The 21,315-nt window shown below is 40.0% G+C and overlaps 1 protein-coding gene across 1 annotated transcript in view; it reads right to left on the bottom strand.

The window, feature by feature from the left end:
* Nucleotides 1-1,257: 1,257 nt before the first annotated feature.
* Nucleotides 1,258-21,315, bottom strand: part of DNAAF5 (dynein axonemal assembly factor 5) — a 43,722-nt gene continuing 23,664 nt past the window's right edge. Inside the window, exons 8-13 of the mRNA XM_054042801.1 lie at nt 20,518-20,686; nt 16,247-16,394; nt 11,219-11,369; nt 8,059-8,215; nt 5,212-5,403; nt 1,258-2,708 (exon numbers count right to left, since the gene is read on the bottom strand). Of these exons, the coding sequence (XP_053898776.1) occupies nt 2,578-2,708; nt 5,212-5,403; nt 8,059-8,215; nt 11,219-11,369; nt 16,247-16,394; nt 20,518-20,686 (948 nt within the window). The 3' untranslated portion in view covers nt 1,258-2,577. The remainder of the gene's footprint in view (nt 2,709-5,211; nt 5,404-8,058; nt 8,216-11,218; nt 11,370-16,246; nt 16,395-20,517; nt 20,687-21,315) is intronic.

Raw genomic sequence — 21,315 nt, 5'->3', positions numbered from 1 at the left:
GGCTTGTGTGCTCTTACCAGTCAATAAAGTTGGTGAAAATTACACTGTAGTTTTCCTTTATTTTTCAATGCAATTAAAATACTTTATTGGCATAATCGGCTACAAAATCTTTGCTAAAGAAACCTCAGGTATGTGTCAGTAGTCCAGATTCTCAGCTATACACTTTTGTGCTTCCCTCATCCATGAGGGCTGCCAGTAGCCATTTTGATCCCCAGCATAAAACAGAACCTCAAGGCTGCTGTACATTATGTCAACTTGTTTATGGCCCACTAGGTGATGAGTGCCAGAATACAGGTCACTCAGATCATGCCTGTGGCATGCCCACTCTCTGCCCCCATGCCAGGAGTTGGCCAGAAAAGCATGGCAGAGAGTTGGTTACACCCCTCTATAACACTGCTTCTCAGACTCATGCCTCTGCATTAATTTCCAGTTTTCTACTTGACCATCCATACCTCTCCTCCACCTCTAGCTCAGCACATTTTCAGCGGCTCAATCTGGATTCAGCAGTAAATCAGTTTATACTTAAGAGATGTTTAAGATACTTTGAAAACATTGCTATATACATATATAACAGCTCTGCACAGTGTGGCCTAGGCCTTAGCGGCAGGTAACGTGCAAGGGGGTGGGAGAAAATAAAACAAGGAAAAACTGCACCCTGACAATTTAAGACATATGCACCTTTGCATAAACATATTTCTGCCTTGGCCCATAGTACAGGGAATCTGGTCTATAGCTCAATTCGGTCTGATCCAAACCCCCTGTAATTAACAAAAGTGCGGGGGAGGGGGGGTGAACAAAATCTCTTGGAAGCAAGATGGTCAGTTTCCCAGTTCCACCTGCTTCCTGGTCTTGTTCTTCACTAGGGTGGGAGGATAAGGAATAAGAGAACCTTCTGTTCCCCCGTGGGGCTTTCCCCCAGCCTTATACTGCCTCCATGGTATAGACCTGATTCAAAGAGATTCCCACTGTCTTCAACGGATTTTGGATCATACCCTACATCCTTACTCTAATGAGCCCCTAGTTAACCCCTTACTTGCCTACATTAATCATGGGAAAAACCCCTCACAAGCTGTTTTAATTATTTTAGTAATTTCCACACTAGCTACTCCTTCCTATCTATCCACCCCAAAATAATAAAAATAAAAAGGCACTTCTCCTCCAGGCCAAGAAAATAATACAAATGTGGAGTGTGTAAGCCAAGCCGTTTTGGGAGATGAGCCTAATAATGTCAGAAAAATCTTCAGTTAACAACAGGAACGTTTTTAGAAACCAAGGCCACCAGGGTCTTGCACTTTATGTTAATTTCCCTCCATGGAAAATGAACACCACTCTATAATAATTCACAAAGACACTGTAAATATAGTTTTTAGTTATACAGCTCAACATACAGAAAGAAACCATACAGTATACACTAAAAAAAAAAAAAATCTTAAAAAAAAAATCAAACCGGTTACCTAAAATCAGATTCAACACAATACCCAAAGACAAAATTCTTGTTCATTTAAGACACTACAGTGTAAACAATAAAAAATACAGATGCCATGTAATTAATGAGTACAAAAATAAAAATACTATTGATCTAAGTATATTTTTGTAACAAAAGAGCATTGTTTTTAATGTCATGTAAAATCCTTTATTCCTTATCATATATTTCTAAATATATTCTCATTAAATTCTTCTCTATTCAGACAGTGCAATACAGGGACAATACGAAGCATTTTTTAAAAGACGTATGTGCTCAGAATAGTATAGGCTCATTTTATATACTGCAAGAAGTAAACATAGTAGAAAGAGATTCAGTCAATTTACAAGTACTGTGGAAAAATAACCTTTTTCCCCTCTGGGTTAATGGTTTTATTTTAAAAATTGCAAAATGTGATGCTAGTTACAATGGAGGCATGTTGGAAACTAAGGGTCCTATTCTGCAAATGCTGTCAAGTATGATGCTTATGTGACGAATATACCTTTAATTTGAATAGCACTGCTCTAAGAAATCAGCTTGTCACTCTGCGGTGTTTGCTGGGTCAGCTGCTCAGCTTTTAACTAATCCAGTACTTTAAGAGCATCAGTACACAAAATGGTGTAAAAATTCTGTTGCTTGATGCAATTTAAATTGAGCATGGATAGCAATGGCAGGGCTTGATACTGTGCAAGGTGTTGAGCAATTCCCAGAGCTTGAGGTACTCAGCAGCTTGCAGGATTGAGGCCTACATGAGCTTCACTAATACAATTTTAGGCCTGAGGGTACATTACATAGAAGTTAGTTTGTAAAATAAGTTAGCTTTCTCAACAATAAATATTGATGGATAAATTCACAAAGAGCATTTTTGCCCCAACCCAAAGACTTTCAATAAGGAATTAATGAAATTAAAACATTCTGTTTTGTATTACTAATTGTAAGTATGCACAGTCCTGTTGAAATTGCAATGCAAGCTGTCAGACTGTGTTGATTTCACTTAATCAACATCTATTGCTCAATTTATTTTATTGTAGAGTTGAAAATGAGACAAGTCCAGTTCATATAAATTTCAAACAAGGCTCTTTAGAGACAACGTTGCCACTCCTGACTCAGAAATTCTACTCCCCGGTTGACTGAATGTGCTGTAGTAGCTGATTACAGTACACTGGAGTTCGATGCTTATGTTCAACTGCTTCTATTTCTTCCACCAGTAATTCTGGATATAAAACACTTCCTTCTTTTAAAACTTCTGTAAAACAAGAACATACATTCATAATGATCAAAAGATCTGTCCTTCTCTACATATGCTTCAAAGTGCCTGAAACCTGACCTGGAAGGACAACATTTAGAGGTGAGAAACCAATATTCAGGCTTCATGCTAATTTAATCCCTGTACTCTTTGGGGCTGTTCATAAATTACATAACACATTTTCTGGTGATTTTCAAGACCCACTCCTACCCCTTGTAACACTGAAACAAACATGGAAAATTAAGGACTCCTCCAGTGCATGATGTAAATTATGGATAGCCCCTTTGCTGATATTGGTATTTGCACTGTTGATAACCATCTGCTTGAAAATGGACTGAAAGTACCAATTCATTTCATGTAGACCACGAAACAGCTATCATACGGTAGTATATTGCAGTGACGACTAACTTCTGACAGATCTGAGGCAGTGACTTAATGGTGAAAAGTTCTATACCCCATTACATTTCCCTACTCTATCGAGTTATTGGAAGGTGTAAGCAAACAAGGGAAACCTGGACAAGCAACTATTACAGGAAAAGCGTAAACAAGGCAAGCCTGCTGGGAAAGCAGAAGAAGTTAAAAAATTGTGCAAAATGGAGAAGCAATCACAAAGATCGGACAGGTAAAAGTTCTGGAAAGAAGAGGCTCAACAACTAGAGGAGGTGTCAACAAAACAAGATCTGAAAGTGATATACAAGAACGTTAAGTTGTCTGGAAACAATTAGGCCAACGATGTGAGCAGTAACCAAGGCTACCGCTGAACTGACAGCAAATGCAGATTATGTGCTGGAAGTACAGAAGGAGCATTTTGACAAAATGCTGAACCATGTAGTTCATCCAGATACAAGCATTCTATACAAGCTAGATGAACAGGGCAGCTTAAAAGGGAGAATGGATATCAGTATTGAACCACCATCAGAAGGAGAACTAGAAAGTGCAGGGAAGTGGTTAAAAAATGGGAAAGCTGAAGGAACAGACAATATAACAGTTGAGCTGCAAAAAATGCCTGCTGGACAAGTGCTATCACAAGATTTGGAAAAATATACCAGAAGGTATGGGAACAAGAGGAGATACCGGATAACTGGCTAAAGACACTAGTTGTACCAATCCTGAAGAAAGGAGATCCCACCAGTCTGAATATTTATAGAGGTATAAGCTTATTATCAGTGCTGGGGAAAATCACGAGGAAAGTAATTAACAGATTAAGGCCAGTTTTAGAGGAAGTAGTAGTTGAGGAACAGTGTGGCTTCAGACCAGTCCAAAGTTGCATGGATCAGATATTCATGCTCGAACAGTTGATGGAAAAAAAGCAAGAATGGGGACTAACGATGTTTGCTGTTTTCATCGACTTCAAGTAGGCATTTGATTTGGTTTGGAAGAAAGCACCATGGAAAGTAGTAAAACCATATGGAGTCCCAGATAGGATAATTTCAATTATAAAAGTTACGTAAGAAATCTCCTCTAGTGCCGTAAGAATTGGTGAAAAATTAAGCAGCTGGTTCAAGTTGAAGTTTGGTGTAAGACAAGGGGGCATGGAATCACCAAGTTCTTAAACTGGGAATTAAGAATGTTAGACAAATTTGAGGGTGTGATATTGGGTGATCTAGAGTTAAGCTCTTTAGCTGATGCAGATGACATTGTACAACTGGCAGACACCTCTGAATTCATGATGATACTCTTCCTTACTTTGGAAAATTGGTGTAGTCGACTTGGACTTACAATAAATGCTAAGGAGATTAAGTGGTTGCATCTTGAAAAGGGACAATAGACAAAATGGTGAAATGCAGCAGCAGTGAAGCTGTAGAACAAGTAAAATCATATGTGCATCTAGGAAGCTTGATCAGTGACGATGGTTCTATCAAGGACGAGGTTAAAAAGAGATGTGCTTCAGCTACAAATGCTGCACAGAAGTTGATGAAATTATGGACTGAAAAACATCATGTTGGTACCAAAGTGAAAATTTATCAAGCCAGTATATTAACAGTATTACTCTAATGAAGTAGCTGCATTAAATGAAACAGACATCAGAAGGCTGGAGGCAGTAAAAATGAGAGTTGTTTGGAAGATGGCAGGTGTAAAAGTGGAATGATTTTAAAAGAAATGATGAAGTTAGATGGAGAGTAGGGTGTAAAAGCAGGGTATGGGATTGGCTGCAACTGAAAAGATTACAATGGTGCTGACACTGTAGAAGACAAACTGAAAATATGGTGCCAAAGAAAATAATGCAACACAACCAAGGTCAGTCTGACCTAAGGTCAACCACTGACTAGATGGTGGAACATTGTATGCAGAGGTATGACCAGAGTGGGCTTAAAGGAGGAACAAGTAGTGGACAGGAATGAATGGTGTCACTAGTGCTTCCTGTGTCTGTAAAGATGCTTTGGGATGAGAAGAAGCTATCTAGTTTCCAGAGAGGACAAATACACCCACCCACCTATTTGTATCCAACACTGAATATTCAATCTAAATTTCTCATTAACCTCTAGCTCATTAAATGACTTACCTAAGACTGCCCGTTGGATGTTTTGGTCAGGGTCATCCAGATGAATCAACAGTTCTCGGTAAAGAAACTCAATATTACTTTTAAGTACAGTTTTTTCATCATCATTTCTTATACATTTAAACCAGTTAGTTAAGGCTTGAGCAGCTGCCAGTCGTACATCGTGTGCAGCATCATCCAGCCGCTTTAAGAGTTCTAAAAAGAAGCATATGCATAATTGAACAAGTAACATTGGACAGATGTGAGAAATCATAAAATAAAAGACAAATCTTCAAATCTTCAAATGGTTTCTTCTTCTTTTATATTGCGAGACACTGCAAAATACAAATTAACTTCATGATTGTTAAAAGCTAAAGTTTATAATGTTGCTTCTGTCACCATTCTTTGAGTTCCTGGAATATATCAAATATACTGCGTGATTATTAGGTACAGTGTATCATTATTCGATTGCTACTGATTTAGCTGATTTTTATTTAAAAGCAAATCTCCATAAAGCTATTATGAATTTATACTCAGGCATTACAAAAATACAGATGGAAATTTAATTAGAACTTGAAGCATCAACACTTGTTTCAGCAAAATATTTCTGTCACTTATTGTTATTTGAGCTAATATTGTATATTAAATTACTATGAGTTTGAGACTATCTAAATGTGTACAGGACTGAGGTACTGCATTCATGCAGTCCAGTAGGATGTGAAGAGGAAATCCTTTGATAATTGTTCAGTGATAGTACTGTATATTTATGCTTATAAAATGAGTTGCTGGTTTCCTGCTGTGCTATGTGGCAAACACATTAATGACTATAGCGCCCTACTTGGGAAAAAGACACATTTAAAATCACCATTCCCGATACCCACTCCCCAGCAGATTTTGCTGAGGACCACTTAGTTCAGCACTTAGCTACTATGCTGATGGGTGCTATAGAAAATCCTAAGAAAGTCAAATAATAAAGCTATTCGACTGTATGGAGTTGCAGATCCTTTTTTAATACAAATGCACATTATCCATTCCTTCTGGCTTTTTTTTGCATGTACATCTACACATTTGTCTGTATAGAACAGTACTACCATTACTCTTTGAAGTGGAGTCTATTTATAGCATTACCTCATGGTGTGCTGTCAGCATGATTTTGAACAGTATTGGCAAGAAGCAGAGCATTGCTACTGTTTGCATAATGTATTTCTATTCTGCCTGCTCTACAGTTAAAATTAGGGTTGCCAACTTTCTAACTGCACGAAACTGAACACCCTTGCCCCGCCCCGTCTCTGAAGCTCCACCCCTGCTCACTCCATGCCCCCTCCCTCCTTCTCTCTCTCTCTCTCTCTCCCTCCCACCCTCATTCAACAGGGTGGGGGGAGGGGTTGGGGTGTGGGAGGGGGTGAGGGTTCTGCCTGGGAGTGCAGGCTCCAGGGTGGGGCCACAAATGAGGGGTTCAGGGTGCGGGAGAGGACTCAGGGCTGGGGCAAGGGGATGGGGTGTGGGCTCCAGCTGGGGGTGTGGTCTCTGGGGTGGGGCTAGGGATGAGGGATTTGGGGTTCTGGACGGGGCTCAGGGCTGGGGTAGGGAGTTGGGGTGTGTGTGGGGGGTGGGTTCTGGGAGGGAATTTGGAGGTGGGAGGGGGCTCAGGGCTGGGGCAGAAGGTTGGGGTACAGGAGGGCATGAGGGTGCAAGCTCTGGGATGGATTTTGGGTGTGAGAGGGGGTTCCGACCTGGGGCAGAAGGTTTGGGGTATGGGCTCCGGCCAGGCGGTGCTTACCTCAGGCAGCTCCCGGAAGCGACCGGCGCGTCCGGCTCCTAGGTGGAGCGACCAGGGGGCTCTGCACACCGCCCCCGCAGCTCCCATTGGCCTCGGTTCCTGGCCAAAGGGAACTGCAGTGCTGGTGCTCAGGAGCCTGCCTTTAGCCCCACTGACCAGACTTTTAGCAGCCTGGTTAGCAGTGCTGACCGGAGCCACCAGGGCCCCTTTTCGATCGGGCGTTCCGGTGGAAAACCGGATGCCTGGGACCCCTAGTTAAAATGCGCACTATTTGATGCCATCTAAGTTGGGAATGATGCAGATGAGGAGCAGGCAGGTCTTGAAGAGGAGAGGATACTATAGAGTAAGGTTCCATCTAGTGGGCAAACACACAATAGCACTATGATACATTAGGCTTTGATTCTGCAAAAATTTTATGCATGTTCTTCACTTTACACACCATAAGTAGACCCAGTGACCCCAAGTGAAACTATTTAAAGCTGATAAAGTTAAGCACATGTGCAAGTCTTGGCAGGATCAGGACATTAGAGTGCATCCTGTCAAACAAAAATGCTGCCAAATGAACAAAACTGTACCGCCTCTTCCCAAAGTTTGTGTGTTTATGAAATTATTAAAGGAAAAATATTACCCACGAGCCCTGATAAAATACCCGATCAAAGAAGTAGAAATTGCCTTCCTTTAGATAGTGCATGTGTACAGGACAGTGAAGGAATGAATGGCTGGGAAAGCAATTTATTCACTCAGGGTAACACTTACCTCTATGTAGAGAACCAGCACAAGGTCTATGCACTGTTTAAATTTCACTTAAGCCATGCCTGGGCCTCATACTGGCCCTGTACAGAGGTTCAAGGCTGGAGGACAGTGATAGAAACTGCAGAAGGGCTAGACAGATTGTGAAAAAAGTCTTAGGGTCAGCCTGTGACCTGTCTAATGCACCAGTCCCATATTTTTCATGCTCAAAAACTCTGCTTTAGGTGAAAAAGCAAATGCAATCTTAGCTATGGAGTTGCTGACATCTCCTCTATAAGGAAGAATTAAAATATTATTTTAAATTCTAAGAATATTTACAGCATTTAAAAAAAAAATCATACCAGGATAAATGTTGTTGAGTTTATCTAGATCAAACTGCTTCCCACAGGTATTTAAAATAACACTGACAATGCGACAAGCCATTAATCGAGTCATTTTCGAATCTTCATCCAATGTGGCGATTACTTGAGGCATCAGTGCATCTTCTAGTTTAAAAATCTACAATCAATAAAAAAGTCATATTAAAATAGTAGCTTTTCAGTCACTTGCAATCCATGTACTAATTAGTTATTTTAACATTCAGGAGATCTGTCAAAGATGCTATCTGCTTTAAAATCATTTTTAAAAAGCCAATTGCTAGCTAATATTTATAATACTATTTAATTTTTGCTGTTTTATTTTTTGCATTTCATTCAGCATGGAGAATGAAAATAGACTAGCAGACCGGTCTTTTGATGAGCGCTTTCGGGGAAACATGCAGTTGAATCTTGTGTAAGGGGCAAAGGCATATGTTTAACTTACTTTCATGTATTTTAAAAAACATTTTGATAAGACTTCCATATTTTGGAGATGATTATTTTTCTACACGAGTAGATAATGCTCATGATCTAAATGGAAAATTTAAATAAAGGCCTTTGTAATACAGCATGCTTGCAGTTGAATTTCATATTTTTGTCTTTTGTAATATGTATATTCTGTACTGCATATTACTGTAGCAAGGTACAATGGTCTTGATGCAGCAAAACACTTAAGCATGTGCTTAATTTAGGCATGTAAGTAGTCCCTTCAAAGTCAGTGGGAGCAGGAGTGGCGCCAGGGTTTTTGCCGCCCTAGGCGGCAGCGCGCCTCCTCTGAGCATTCAGGGGTCCTGGGGTCTTCGGTGGCTCCGCATCTTCAGGGCACTTCGGCGGCGGGTCCCAGAGCGAGTGAAGGACCTGCCGCTGAATTTCCGCCAAAGACCGGAGCAGAAGGACCCCCCACCGCCGAATTTCCGCCGAGGGCGGCAAAATGCCCCCCCCCCCCCCCAATCCTGCCGTCCTAGGCGACTGCCTAGGGTCGCCTAGTGGAAGCGCCGGCCCCGAGTGGGAGTGCTTATGCATGTAGTTAAGTCTGTGCTTAAGCATTCTGCTGAATCAGGGCCTATCACAGACACCTCTCCCCCCAGATTAGGTTGTTTTAATAGCACTTTTAATGTCACTTGTTTCTTTATTTTAAAAAGCAATTCTTTATAGTTAATTAAATGTTAAACAGAATGAGGGAGTGATGTTAATGAGACCAGTAGATTAACTGTGGCCCATAGTATTCTCAATGTGACCTGCACCATAACCAACCTCATCTTACAGTGAGCTGTATAAGAAAAAACAATATGATTCAAAGATGCCACTTGGACCTAGATGAAGCTTTGCCTAAACCTGCTCCCTTTTCCCAGTATTCGTCCACAGGTGATAGAAAAATAATAAAAGACAAAAATACTCTATGTGAGTTCATTCACAAGCATAGTTATTGTTTGGTTTCACCCACATAGTTGTTACTGGGACATTTGACATACTGGATGAGGTACACCACACATTTTGATAGGCATGGGTAGGACCCCAGAATCTCGAAAGGTGTATTGTGGAGGGTATTGATCATCGTAGCGGTGGAGATATGTCTGCAGATTTTTTTTTCTGTTATTCAGGCAGGGTCTGGTGTCACTTTGACTTCTTGTGTCCTGGTCTGTTGGGAGCTTGCTTCTGATGATGAGCTTGGTGAGGCTGGGGGTTGTTTGAAGGCCAGAAGAGGAGGATCAGTAAAGATTTCTTTCAAGATGTTGTGCCCATCAAGTATAGGTTGTAATTGTTTGATGATAACCCATATGGGTTCCAGTGTGGGGTGACAGCTAGGGATGTGAGGTTGGAGGGAGGTTTCTGTACAGAAGCAGGTTCTCTTGGGAGTATTTGGGTGGCCCGTTTCATGATATGATCTATTTCTCTGGCAGAAAGTGTCCTTTTTTGGTGAAGGTGGTTTTAAGTGAGTTAAGGTGTGTATCCTTTGCAGATACTCTGTGGTAACTAGTATCAGGGGGTAGCCGTGTTAGTCTGTATCTACAAAAACAACAAGGAGTCTGGTGGCACCTTAAAGACTAACAGATTTATTTGGGCATAAGCTTTTGTGAGTAAAAACCTCACTTCTTGTGGTAACTGAGTGCCTGCCTAGAGACAATACATTTCTTGGTTACCCCACACTGGAAGCCATACAGAGTCAAAACAATTACAACTCATACTTGATGGGGTCCACTTCCTGAAATAAACCTTTCCCGAACCTCCAATCCCCCAACCTCACCAAGTTCAGCATTAGAAGCAAGCTCCCCACACAGCAGGACACAAGAAGTCAAAGTGACACCAGACCCTGCCTGAATAACAGAAAAAAAAATCTGCAGCCATATCTCCACTCTACGAAGATCAATACCTCCCCAACACAGCTTTCAAAATTCATGGGTCCGATACATGCCTATCATAACACGTGGTGTACTTCATCCAGCGCATCAAATGTCCCCAAACAATTATGTGGGTGAAAACAAAAAATCACTATGCTCTCAGATGAACTCACATAGGAAAATGGTAAGAGACCAAAACATCATATCACCCATGGGTAAATACTTTTCACAAAGTGATCATTCCACATTTGACCCCTCAGTCCTTGTCCTCAAAGAAAACCTGCACAACACCTTCAAAAGACAAGCCTGGGAACTTAAATTAACAACTCTGCTGGACACTAAAAATCATGGACTTAAGAGAGACACTGGTTTTATGGCTCATTACAACAAGTAAAATACCCTACTGCCTACTACCTTCCTTTGCCCTAAGTCTGTAGCAGTGTTAACAGCCCACTTCATTTTAAGTGGTCTCCTACAATGAATGTGTACTCCTTATGCTTACCAATCTGTCACCCTTATATTTACCTGGTTACCTTCCCCTGAATTGAGGAAGAGCTCTGTCAAGCTCAAAAGCTTGCCCTTCTACCAACAGAAGTTGGTCCAATAAAATATATTACCTCACCCATCCATATTACCTCTCAGTCACATCCTGGGACCAACATGGCTACAACAATATTGCAAACATCTTAAAACATTACATTTTTAAAGGATTAATTTTCTAAAGGGTAAGTTTGTGTTTACTGTGTGTGTCCTGTGTTTTCCTGCCTTGGTTTTAAAGTACATTCGTTGGGGAAGGAGGAGTTTACCTCTTTTGATGAAAGCATTTCACTGTAAATAAGAGCCCAAAGGCATGATACAGCTGTAGTGCGGATGGCAGCTGCTGTTCTTCCAGCATGCCACTGCAGATTAGGAGCCAATATGTCTTTTATCACGATCTCAAGGTAGCTAAGAAACTGCCTAAAGCCCCAAAAAAAAGCAAATAAAGGTTCATGAGAAAGTGGTAAAGAGATTCAAAGGCTGAAATGGAGAGTTTTCAGTATTGGAAACAAAAGAGAGAGAATAGGAAGAACATAGCATAAAAAAATTAAAAATATATGTATCCAATATGATTATATAGATATATTAATATAATTTAATTGCTTATCTTTTTTCAGCTAAATATCTGGACTTCCAACAAATAACTAGCATATTCAGGGAAAGAGGAGTCTGGACATTTTTCCATTTCAGACTCTGCTAATGACTTGCTGTGTTAATCTTGGTAAGCTGTTTACTTTCTCTGTGTATGAATTTACCAACTGTGGAGATAATACGCGCCCAACTCACAAAAGTGCTGTGAAGGTTCATTAAAGTTTGTGCAGCCCTTTGAGATAGTCCAATGAACGATGTTATATACAGTGAGAACTGTATTTGCTATTGATGAGACCCATATTACTGATATTACACCAAATCCACACTGGAATAATTCAACTTTTCCTTCGCTCAGAAGCCACTCTCCCTAGGATAAGAGCTTTGTAGGATTTTCTGGTGGTGCCAGCATCAATGCAAGGGTTTTTTTGGATTCTGGGGATGTCCACCATGCTTGTGTGTAGTGGGTGCCACCTACATGCAGTACACCCATTTCATTATACAAATGAATGAAATTATATGTAAATCAGGGATGCCTTTGATCATGAACAAGAATTAAACCATTTCTTCCTCCTTCTCCTCTGTTGAATAAGCTCTTAAAATACCCAAAGCTGTTGTAAATCTAAACAACTATACCTGATTGCTCATCTAATTCCAGCTAAAACAATCCTCATTTTAAATTGAGTATAAAAAGTGTATAGACTTTGGACACCAGCCCCCCCCCCCCCCCCTCTCTCTCTCTCTCACACACACACACACACACACACACACACACACACACGCCGCTGCTGACCTCCCCAAAAGTCCCTTTGGCTTCAGGGTGAAGTAAGTGGCTCCTATAAAGATAGGACATGGATTGGAGGTACACAGTGTGCAGATGTCAGTGACAAACACTAATCCCCAAACATTAAAAAAAAGTGACAAAGATTTCCTTAGTGGCCATGTATCAGTCCAACAGGGACTGCTAGTGACCTTTTGCCACAGGAATGTAACTATTACTGCCAGTCCTTACTAGATGGATAGGAAGGGCCTTATCAGGTAGGTATAATCTGAATAGAATATGGAGAGTTGATTTAAATAATCTGATTGGCTAGCGTGCCAGGCATTAATTCTCTAGCACACTGATTCTCTAGTTCTCTATACATACAAATTGGAAATCTATATCTTCTATATGATTAAATAAAAAACGTGTGTGGATTTTAACTGTTTCAGTTTATAATAGCAATCAGAATTAGAGACATGCATGATTATGTTCTCATTTCTGCTTCTTGCCCAGCAGGTGGCACTTAAGAATCAGCAATAAAAAAGAAACATAACCTCTAAAATCAAATAAATATCTGACAAAAACCTTTGATTTACAGTTTCTACAATTTACACATTTTAATGCATTTGTAAAGTTTTTTCAAAAGATAATTGTCATTTTCTACACAACACGTTACTAGGAAAGCCCTAAGTGTGGACCATTATTACTTCAAATTTCCTTTTAGCTCTAAGGTGGTCTGTGCTAAGTGACCCTTAGCTACTTTAAAGAAGGCCTTACCAAAAACACTAAACAGTTAAAGAAAATCTGTCAAAACATAAAGGTAGATTCCAGCAGCCTTTCCTACTTACTATAATGGCATGCTATCTGTGAAGAATAATTTCTTCAAAAAATGCCTTGTATTTGGTATCAGTGAAGCAAATCAGGGCTAATATTGTAAGACTTTTAGACAAAATGAGATGGCCACACAAAAGCTGCTATTAAGGTACATGTCAATCTGAATAATTAAAATGTGTAAGAAGAAGAAAGCAAATTACTTTCACATAATGAATGCTATTATATGACTGAAAGAAAGTGAACACCATTTTCTCGGATGAGGTGTAGCTCAAACATTGGACTCTCTCTGGTTACTTCTACAATGATACTACGTATTTATGCATTTTCATTACTATATGTATAACAGTAAGAATGTACTTTATACAATGCTAAAATATCAATCATATCTGTACAGGCCCACTTCTAAATATGAGCTATCTCCATTCAATGAGATTTTTTTTCCTCTTCGTTGATAGCATTCACTAATTTGAGACTTCGTCTTCACTTGTTTATAAAACTAACATGATTCTATGTCCATAATAATACCTAGCTCATACATACCAGTTATCATCAGTAGATCTCAAAGTGCTATTACAGAGTAAAAAAACCATTATTTCCATTTTACATATGCAAATAGTTATACTCTACCCTTATTTTCTTTAGATGTCAATTATTTTAATACTTTTTCTTCTAGATTTATCCTTTTTCTCCATTTTCTGTTCTACAACTGTAATTAGCAAATTCAATTTACTATTAAATTGAATTATTTACAGTTTATTTTATAAACAATATTAATATGCTATACCCAAAACAATTTTAACAAAATACAAGTCATTTCCATATGAGAGGGCAGAAGCATATCATCGTAATTTCCACAGTATCCACCTGAGGTGGTGGGTCAGAATCTCAAGAAACATTGCTGGCGCTAACTACAATCTAAGACGTGAACTGGGGTGCAGGTGGCTGAGAAAGTTTCAGTAGAGCAGTTTATCCTGATCATCCCAATATGGGGGAAGAGACTTAGTGGTATGTCATTGGCCTGAGATACTGGCCGAGTCCCTAAGCTTGATGGGCAATTACATGGCTGCAGACAGACCCCCTTCCAAGAAAGCAGGTGGTAGATATACTGGGTCCAGAACGCTCTGAAGCATGTGCCAGACAAGGAGGCTAGCCTAATTGGAACTAGGCCTCTGAATGTTTCCAACGGCCCAAGGTCACAGCAAGTCTGCTGGTCCCTGGTCCAACCTGGAACAGAAACCCAGAGAATATTCGGGCCTACAGAGAAGGACTTCTGGGGAGGGGTGGGAGGAGAGAGAGAGAGAGACTTTCCCTGAGTAATGAACAGGCTATGACCTCTACTTTAGGGAACACTTCTGCCTTTGGGAAATAGGGTCACCTCTGCTGTGACTGCCCCTTTACAGAGTGTAACTATGGACAAGTCCGGACAGCTGAAAACTGGGCAAAAAACGAGGCCCTGCTAAAAATGGTAGTCTCTGTACAAATTAACGGGGTGGAAGTGTAAGGGCCAGGTGAGTCAGAATGCAGCCAGACATGGCTTAAAGAACAGTTGATGGACAGTCTGGGTATCCCAGGAGAAGCTGTCTTCCTCCAGTGTGTACACGGAGATGTACAACCATTACAGAAGTGCAGTATTGGTGGGGAAACCTATGGGAAACCTCTTTGTAGCACTAGCATCTAACCTGACATACCCAGTAATCCTAAACAGAGACTGGAGATATTTTAGAGAAGTCATAAAGGAGTGGGGCACTCACTCACTTGAGAGGATTACCCTGATCACAGAGACCCAAAGATCTGAGGGTCCAAAGGAATTGGTGGGGTTAGGTGAAACAGACGACCCCAGGGAAGGGACTTCCCACCAGGCAAAAGACTCTCTGGTAAGAAGTGATGCAGGGAGGCAGCTGCATAGCATCCTAAGGTGCAGGGCTTAGCTGCCAACCATTACTTACCTGCCCAGATGGGGCCCAGGCTCCCCTACCAACACCTAAAGAAGCTCAACTACTAAAGCCTAACCTTTGGCAGGGAACCTAATTGATGGAAGACCCTGAAGATACAAGGATCTGGACCACAAGGCCCTAACCCAAGAGAGAAGCCCTGAACCTCCTAGTTGATCCTGAAGACCTCCTCATTACTGGACTTTTTATTTATACCCTGAAAGGGCTGGACTTGCAAACATGACCTGGCCGGAGGGCTGAGTCACTGAGGACAGACCTCTGCAGGATAGAGCAGTGGTGAGAAAGGGGAACGCCTGGGAAGAAACAATCCACCACACCCCCACCCAACCAGTAGGTGGCATTGGCAGTGAGTGTTTCCTGTCACATGGGGTGCTGGGCATTCAGAGTTTAGCCTAACAATAAGTAACTAATAAAGTTACTAAGCACCCTGAGAGAGCTAAGGACAGTATAAAACAAATGGAAGATATGGTACTGGCCCCAAGGACCTTGCACTCTAAATTACAGGTCAGGGATGTAGTGCATCAGCATACAGCAAATGGTTAAATCTCAGATCAATGCAAATGCTTTCCAAATTGCTTCTGACCTCCCTTATTTTTAGTGGAAAAAGACTTACAAATCTTGTGCCTGATCCTGTAACCACTCATGGGAGAAGAAGTCCTTATTCACATAAGTAGTCTCACAGACTTCAATAGGATTATTCACATGATTAAGTGTTGCAGTTCAGGCCCCAGAGTGGTCTGAATATACAACGTAGGCAGAGATGTTTAGAAACATGGCTTAAAACCTTTCAGTTCAAAAAGGAGGGTATAAATCTTCAGTCCTTGCTTGTAACAGCCAGCCAGCAAGACACGGTTCCATTCCTAAAATTCTCATCTCAGCTCTCACAGCAACCATAGCCTTTCTACAGTAGGTTTTTGTTTTTAAAAACAAACCAAACCAAACCATCCACCGTTGCCCAACCAGAGTTTTTTACTTCTGTGTCATGCCAAACTCTCCTGAGCAGGGTTAGATAATATGAAATGTCAGAGACCTGTAGTACACGGTGAGAGTTCCCCTGAAACGCTAATGCAGCCACAGCGGTTAAATAACTACCATGAACTTGATTTTTGAATAACATTGTACTGTTCAGGTGGTACGTGTGAAATCAGAGCTGTACCTACCCCTGAGAGTTGATGGTCTCATTTGCTTTCTGGAGCAACTGTGATAAAATAGTGAAAATCTTTAAGCGCATTAGTGGGTCTTTGGTTGGCTGAAGACACGTCTTAAGGATGAGAATGAAATCTTGAAGGGTTTCACCTATTATAGGACCTAGAAAATAAATATTTAAATCTTGATTGAATTGTATTAAAATATTTATTTATTTTAATCTTGCATTTAAATGTTTAGCATATAAATCCAGTAAAATCTGTAAGGTCAGCTACTTCTTTTCTTTTCAACCCTTAGCCGAATAGTCGGCTGTAGCAACAGTTCGCCATTTGGTCTGTTCCTGTGCGGCCGAAAGGGCTTGATGGGCCAAGAGTCCAACATCGGAACAGACTTGATGCACCCATTTAATAAGGGGTCTCTGGTGTTAAATTAATATTTTACTTTGTGTACTGCATCAGTCCTTGCAAAATAACTATGACACAACGTATCAGTTGTCAGAGTCCTGAGTGGGACAGAAGAGTGGCTATGTTAGAAAGCCCTTCCACTGCCCACTGGAATGACAAAGGTTAAAACTGCCAAGCCACGAAGCAGCTGGAGCCTGTTAACTATCCTGATTTATTTGTAAGAAAGAGGTCAACTGCTGGGAGGGTTTTAAGCAGCTAGTGTGACCAAGCCACTACTGACCTGGTTGTAAACTTCCAGTAGGTTTCTATCTGTATTTGATTCAGACTATTTACAGGCTGGGCTGTATTTTGTTTTACATTGCTCTGAGGAAGAAAGAGCAGAAGACTGTTTTTAGGTTGGCTAGAAGCCAGGTGACACTCTACTCTGCTCTGGCGAAGAAAAAAAAAAAATCAAAGAAATATTATGGTTCACGAGCAGCCTTATTTTTATATTGTTTGGAGCAAGTGAAAGCTTCCAATGACTATTGTGAGGAGGTTAGCGGAGAACTTTACTACACCTTGGTGTTGAAGACCTGGGGAAGAAGTATTCTCATGAAGGTATTGATGTTTGGTGGAATCAATGCTGATGGCTGGGTAGCTTTCAGAGCCTGAGTGTAAGCTGCTGGGGCATGGGCAGCCTACCTAGTGGGTGCAGCAATTGAACAACGCTGTTGCCCAAGTCCCACGAACCTGAGTCAGCTGACATGGGCCAGTTGCGGGTGTTTAACTGCAGACTGAAATCAATGATAATATTACCACTGAATTCAATGGGGCCATGATTTCATCCCAAGATTCCAGACAGCAGGATGGTCTGGAGTCCCCTCTTCCCTGAAGGCCCTCCTTTACAGAAACCAAGAAGATCCTTAATGTCTCCTGTCTCCAAAGTATTTATATAAAAGGGCTTGTTCAGGATGGTGAACCTCAAAACATTGGACAGAACAATTATAGAAGTGCTATTTCTTCTCTTTTCTATCTTATCTCAGGCTTTTTGCATTTTGAAGATTGTTATGAATGTTTTAGTTTACTATTCTATTTGAAATAAGTTCATACTTTTCAAATAAATTTTCTAGTCTGTTAATACTTTAAAATTTCAGCATGGGAGATTACATAAATAATCTATTCTTCACTCCTAAACAATACACAAACAGTGTTAACCCAGTATTTTTAAAGCTAGCCTCCTCAAAAGGGAAATTAAAGTTTGTGCCTATTTTTGATTCATTGTGATGATTAAGACCAGAAAGGTTTTGGTCTTTTTATTCAAAAGAATTCTTCTGCATCTGTGTTCACCTCAGAAATACTAAGGCCAATCGACACTAGAAAATTAGGCCTGTTTACCTACATCAGTCAGGAGTGTGAAAAATCCATACCTCTGAATGGCTTAGTTAAACTGACCAAAGTCCCTATGTAGATAGTGGTAGGTCACTGGAAGAATTCTTCCATTGACCTAGCTATCATCTCTTGGGGAAATGGATTACCTATGCCAATGGGAAAAACCCTCCTGTTGGCATAGGTAGTATCTACACTGAAGCGCTGCAGTGGTGCCTCTGCACCGCTGTAGCATCTTAAGTGTAGACAAGACCTTAGTCTTGCCCTCTTTGTATTTGCAGAAGAACTAGAGAACTACAGTAGGAGCTCCCTCAATCCTACCTGAAAGGAGAGAGGTATCTGCATTTTTAGCAAGAACCCTTCTCCCAAGTGATTATCAGGAGTTTGTTTATGTCTGCTTTCATTAACATTATTTTAGTCACAGGATTGTGAACAGTCTGACTAAAATCTACTTTCCCTTAGCAACTGCTCAGGTTTTATAGTTTCTTGCGGATGTCTATCCCAATAATTTTCCAGTCATTCAAAGAATCCTCCAGCAAACACAGGTTCAAAAATACCGGATATTTCTAATGCCAACATAAGCAGAAAACACTTTGGAAAGGGTTTTTTTAAAGAAGTTTTTCATTATGTCATAATCAAGAAATCCTTTTTCTGTATAGGTCAAGTTTAAACACTTGTGATGCAGTCTTCTTCCAAAGTAGCAGTTAAATCTCCACTATTATCCAAGTGAGAGCAACAATATTATGTCACATGAAGAACTGCCTGACTAAAGTATTCAGACTCCAAAAGAAGTTCAGCACCACTTAGTATCTGGAAGTGTGTTGTCTCAAACTTGGAACAAAATAATAATCTCAGATGTCTAGATTTAAACACAGGGCATAAAAAACACCTTGGTAAGTTTCCATGCCCTAAGTAAGGTTTTATTTTTGTAACAATTATTCAGATGAATTGCTCTATGCTAGACCTGAGGTATTGTTATAAACAATGCCATTACATCATATTTTGATAATAGCAAGTTAAATAGATGGAGAACAAAATAATCTACACCACTTATTTCAACAGAAATTCCAATTCCAGCAAAGTTAAAAAAAAAAAAAAAAAAGGGTGGAATTGGAAAGGAGTAAACCTCATTAAATTGATTAAATGCAACATTATGTGTGGGAATGAAAAGAAAATGGGAATAGTACTAGGAGTTGCTGTTTTGGACAAGACAGAAAACACAGAAAAGAGCATATCACCACTATGGATGAAAGCCAAAATATTTGCCCAGACATTTTATGATTTATTTTTCATTAAGCAAAACAGACAAATATCTAGAAATTCCATAAATCAGGGAAAGGAGGAGGAGGACTGTTGGCCTCTTGATATTTGTATTGGACAGTTGTTGTTTTTCCTCGAAGGGCTAGTCTACATTTTAAAGTTAACTAGGATTAAGGTAGATGTGAATTCAAAGCGCAAAAGCTATTATGGAATAACTCCATGTGTAGACAAGTCCTAAGAGTGAGGAGAATTTTTAGTGAGGCTGGTCTCTGTGCAAAGCAAAAGAGGTACCTCAGGTAGGCTTCTTGAGGCACTTTTGGAGATGAAGGGAGATTGAGTAATTTATCACTGGAAGTCTTAACAGTTAGGATGGTGCCACTTGTCCCTAAAAGACCATAGAGGATTTTACCAGATATAATAGGGGGAATTATGTTGGGGTACCTGTTCCAGCAGGAGACTAGAAAAATCATAGATGCATGACAAGGAGAAATGGTGATAGAGAAGGCCTTATGACACATTTAAGGATGGCACTGTGAGAAGGTCACTAAGTAATTCTTCTTCCATTGAGGAATGTCCACCACTCCTGTCTTTTCAAGCAATTTCAGTTGAGATAAGCAATTAGCTTATGCATCAGAACAGCTAGAGCAAGGAACTGGTTATATTTTATTTTTTATAAAATTAAAATACCGAGATTCCCTTCTACAAAATGCCTGAGTGAGTTTATTTATACAAGTTTAGATAGCGATTATCCAAAATATGAATTTGTAGGTAATTTTTTTATAGCTGCATTCAGGTAAATAATTACCTGTGTTAACAAGAAAAAAATACTTCTAGAATATCAGATTTTTAAGGCCCCAATCCTGCGAAGACGAAGGCATGTGTTTAACTTCATGCATATGGGTAGTCTCATTGACTTCAATGGGATTATTCAAATGCTTAAAATTAAGCACCTGCTTGCATGCTCTGCTGGATTGGAGCATAAACGTAAAACATACGGTTTAAAATAAGTACACAAGTTGTTTCATTACACTAAAAATTCAAGTGTTAAATGAATATGTTTGTTATTCTCCGGGCGGACCACACATTCTGAAACGCTCCTTAAATAATTCAAAACTTCATTCCTTTTCTTGCATCATGAACTTGTGAAGTTTCTGAATGTTAAACTTATAAAATACAGCATGTTCGAAAGGCATGGAGACTGTTGTAGAACATAAGAAATCTCTACCATCACCATTACCTTGGTTAATGAGTCATACCTGAATGAGTGGCAATGACATCTAACTGGAATACTTCTGGAGAATAGCAGTTCCAGCGATCATGCGATACAGATACCCATTCCATAAGCTGATCTATATGTTGTTTATAGAGATCAAGAAAACCACTCAAATGTTGCACCTGAGCTAATGAACACATTGATGCCTCTACCTGTTTAAAAACAAACAAAAACCAAAGTAGGTGAAGTTAACCAAAGTGTCGGTTTTAAAAAAACTTTTTTGGAAATTTTTGATGAAGCTGACCATAATGTCATCACCATCAAGAATTCAGAGAACAGCATAGGCACATATGTAAGTATCAGTTATTTTTAGTTTTTAAATAAAATATAAGAAAATTCAAGAGACAAAAAAACCCTCACGGTTTCTTAATAGGGCAGTCATGGTCAATATTTAAACATCGTTTATCACAGTATTATACCAGTTAACTTCAGTTTTAAAATGGAATTTTTTTTTGACTTCCCTATGACATCACACAGAACACTGCAATGCAACATCAAAACTGATGAAACTCACAGTGTCACATAAAAGGACCTCACAGCCAATCAAAATTGTAAAACAGTTATTTTTCCATGCAGGTAAGTAGTGGTTTCCTCCGCAACTCAATAATGCTTAAAACACTTATATAGGTGACCTCTCTCCAGCAAAAATAGCTGGATGTGGTTGCCTCCAAAGCCTATCACTACTACTTCTTGGCTCAGCCAGAATGTTTTTTTAGAAAAACATGCTAGGTGCTCCATCTTCCCAGAGGCTGAGCATGCTGCCAAACTCCTGCCAGTTTGG

This window comes from Malaclemys terrapin, chromosome 10 (genome assembly GCF_027887155.1).
Source record: "Malaclemys terrapin pileata isolate rMalTer1 chromosome 10, rMalTer1.hap1, whole genome shotgun sequence".
Classification (NCBI taxonomy): Eukaryota; Metazoa; Chordata; order Testudines; family Emydidae; genus Malaclemys; species Malaclemys terrapin.
This window is presented reverse-complemented; position numbering and strand designations above follow the sequence as displayed.